We start from the raw sequence: 3,490 nt of genomic DNA on the forward strand, positions 1-3,490 counted from the left end.
TTCACCACAAATGAGCTTTAAACGGCTGCGCTTGTATTTGTAAACATTTGACTAAATTACAAACTCTGTGGATGATCAATATTGTGAACAACTTTCGCAGGATCACTTTCGCATGTCGAGATGTTCATAATATGTGCGTGTGCAGGCGCTCACAGGCTGTTTCACAGGCACACGCAAAGCTTGAAGGTAAACAAACAACGGCTTATCATAAGCATCTCATCGATGATTATTTACACAGGTGGCATTAAGAAGAACATATAAACGGGATCTGACTAACTTCTAGCAGCTAAATGTGTCTGGAAAAGTATTCAAAGGCTTTTATCCTCACAAACCGCGCAGACGTAAATGCGTCTGACTGTTGTGATTGGCTAAAGCAGACGTCTCACGTCAGCACGTTCTAGACGTGCACACGCTTATTACGGGAATCTTCCTTCTGCATTCACATAGCGCAGCATTCCGGCAAATTGCCGGTAATGTTACAACTTCTCTTTCCGGAAAATAGCCAGAACGAATTTACCGGTATTTTCAAAAAGGACCTGTTCACACATACAACCTTTCCGGCAATTTTCCGGAAAGGTCTGTATGTGTGAAAGGGGCTACTGTTTTCAGTTCCTTTGTCTGGACTTTGAGCATTTCAGGACCATTGCTGTATATCAGGCGTGCTCAACCCTGTTCCTGGAGATCAAACTTCCTGCAGAGTTCAGCTGCAAATAAACCACAACTAAGGTAAGTATTGTTTTTTTTTTAAAAACTTCCATCCACACGAAAATGCAAAAAAAGTACTGTGATGCATGTTAAGGGCACACTGAACCAACAAGTGGAGATAATGACACTTATGCTCAGTTCACACCAAATGGGAAATTTTCGTGTGTAAATTGCATAAAAGTCAATGCAAACGTAAGAACAGAGTCGGATTACTGTCTCAGTGTGAACAATGCAGAATACATGATACGTTTGCTGTGAACATGAGGAACCAAACCGTGTTGGCTAATCAGAAAGGAAAAAGCAGCGCACATGCTGACGTCATGTGATGAACTCTCCAGTTGTTGTGTCACCATGTACCCAGAGCTTTGGAAAATCTGCACCCTTGTCAAAGCTTTTCAGAAAGTTTCAGTTTCACTTAACCGATTCTCAGTTTTCGTGTGGACAAACAGCAAAAGTGCTGTTTTGTAAATACCCATGTTCGTGTAGACAGGGCCTTAGTGGGATCTGAAGGAGCACTTGATAATTAAACAAAGATGTGTTTGATCAAGGTAGCAGCTAAACTCTGCAGGAAGGTAGATCTCCAGGAACAGATTTGGGTACACCTGCTGTATGTGTGGAAGATGAGGGAGCTCTTCAATTTCATCTAAAATACCTTAAATGTGTGTTTCAAATGGTCAAAGCTAACACTGTCATCCATCTTTCTTTATAGGATCACTCATATGCATTACCTGCAGATCTGCCAGGACTAAAGACCAAACTCGTGGAAGCCTTGGCTAGAGTGGAGATTCTGGAGAGACACATGAGGAACATGAAGAAACGAGAACAGAGAGTAAAGAACATGGTGCTGGCTGTGCTGAAGGATCTGGGGGGAAAGAACCTCATGAACAAAGAACTGAAACGCAAGCTCAGAATCTACTTGAGGAAAATGAAAGGTTGAATTTTGGGTATCTTCTGTTTACACTATCCTTTTGTTGGAATTCTTACAGGGAATGAGTTTGAAGTTCTGAACTTAAATGAAAGATCAGATACTATGCAGGATTTCTATTCTAGTATTTGACAGCTCAAGTTCATTGTACACTTCTGTAGATTGGAGTCCTGCATTTGATATTTATATGATGTGATTTTTGAAGGAAAAGACTCATCAACTCAAAATGTATGCAGATTGATTTGTTTGTTTGTGAAATGAAGCTATTCCTGTATTTTTATAATTATTGTGTGTAAAGAGAAATAACTTATGAGCAAATATTTAGATAATAAATCATTCAATGTCTTTATGGTTTTGAAATGAATTTTGTTTTGTAATATTTCAGTAGATTTTTTTTTTAAATTATGAAAAATGGCAGAAACTTGTGTAACAAAACAACAATTGACTAATGCGGTGTTTCTCAACCACGTTCCTGGAGAAGCACCAGCTTTCACATTTTCATGTCTCCTTAACCAAACACACCTGATTTACATCATCATCTCAATCATCATCTCATCTGTAATGGGCGTGGCAGACAAAAAAGACATCCAAAACATGCAGTGCTGGTGCTCCTTCAAGGACATGGTTGAGAAACACTGGACTAATATATACGCTACACATTATATTTTAAGAGAAACTAGTTTTATGGAATGTTTTAGAAAGGCAAGACTTTACACCCTTCATGTTAGAAAAGTGGTAAAAAAAACTACAAAAAAATGCTAAAGCTATGCTAAAACATGTTAGCAACATTTCACTATATACAAAACCAACTTTTAAGAAGTTCAAGCTTGCAGACAAAGACTTGTCCAACCAAACTCCTAGGTTGTCAAGAAATATTAATCGCTCTTTTTGTTCTGTATTTTACCACCGCAAATTTACTGTTTCTGCACTTCATGCAGGTTATCACAAATACATATTTATAAAAGGAAACTGAAAGTATATAGGAAATGAGGAATATTTAAAGAAATAATAGTTATCCTAAATCACATTTCTCTGTGGAAGTGGCATGTTTATTGTCCTGTTAAAGGACAAATTCTCCCAAATAAGAACGTCCTCATTTACTCACACTCAAGTAGTTCAATTCCTTTCTTCCACCAAACACAAAACAAGATTTTGTGAAGAATGTTGGGGAAATGGCTATTGACCTCCATTGTAATTTTATTTTTTTTTTGTTCATATGGAAATCAATGGCGTTTTCTCTCTCAAGCATTCTTCAGTATATATTCCTTATGGATTAAAGAATATTTAATAGTGTTGGAAACAAGAGTGTGAATAAATGATGATAGAATTGTTCAACCAACATCCAAGGTGGTCAACAAATATCTTTCTCGTTTTGTTCTGTATTTTACCACTGAATTTTACTTTGTATCTGCACTTCATTCAGGTTATTGCAAATCCATATTTATGAAAGGAAACTGAAAGTAAATAGGAAATTAGGAATATTTAAAGCAATATTAACTCTCTTAAATACATTTCTCCATGGAAGTGGCATGTTTTTTGTTGTGTTAAAGGAATAGTTCCCCCAAATATAAAACGTTCCTCATTTACACACACTCAAGTGGTTAAATTTTCCTTCGTCCTCTCAACACAAAACAAGATAGTCTGAAGAATGTTGGGGGAAACAGCTATTAACATCAAAAATATTTAAATTGGAAATGAATGTCTTTTTCTCTCTCAAAAATATTCAGTGCATCTTCCTTGCGAATTAAAGAATATTTAATAGTGTTGGAAACCAGTGTGTGAATAAATGATGGAATTTTCATTTTTGGCTAAACTATCCCTTTAATCCCCGTTCATCACTCACCGACAACAACCATGAGC

The 3,490-nt window shown here is 36.8% G+C and overlaps 1 protein-coding gene across 3 annotated transcripts in view; it reads left to right on the forward strand.

Moving 5' to 3' along the window:
• Positions 1–1,975, forward strand: part of si:ch73-130a3.4 — a 6,760-nt gene extending 4,785 nt beyond the window's left edge. For 2 of the 3 annotated variants that reach the window (NM_001443914.1, NM_001245063.3), the window contains one exon: positions 1,415–1,975. In NM_001443914.1, coding sequence (NP_001430843.1) covers positions 1,415–1,642 — 228 coding nt within the window. In that variant the 3' untranslated portion in view covers positions 1,643–1,975. Of the gene's footprint in view, positions 1–638; positions 727–1,414 lie in introns of all 3 variants that reach the window. The other variant, NM_001443915.1, reaches the window with a different exon arrangement.
• The last annotated feature ends 1,515 nt before the right edge of the window (positions 1,976–3,490 follow it).

Source organism: Danio rerio, chromosome 19, assembly GCF_052040795.2.
Source record: "Danio rerio strain M-AB ecotype USA chromosome 19, GRCz13ab, whole genome shotgun sequence".
Taxonomy (NCBI): Eukaryota; Metazoa; Chordata; class Actinopteri; order Cypriniformes; family Danionidae; genus Danio; species Danio rerio.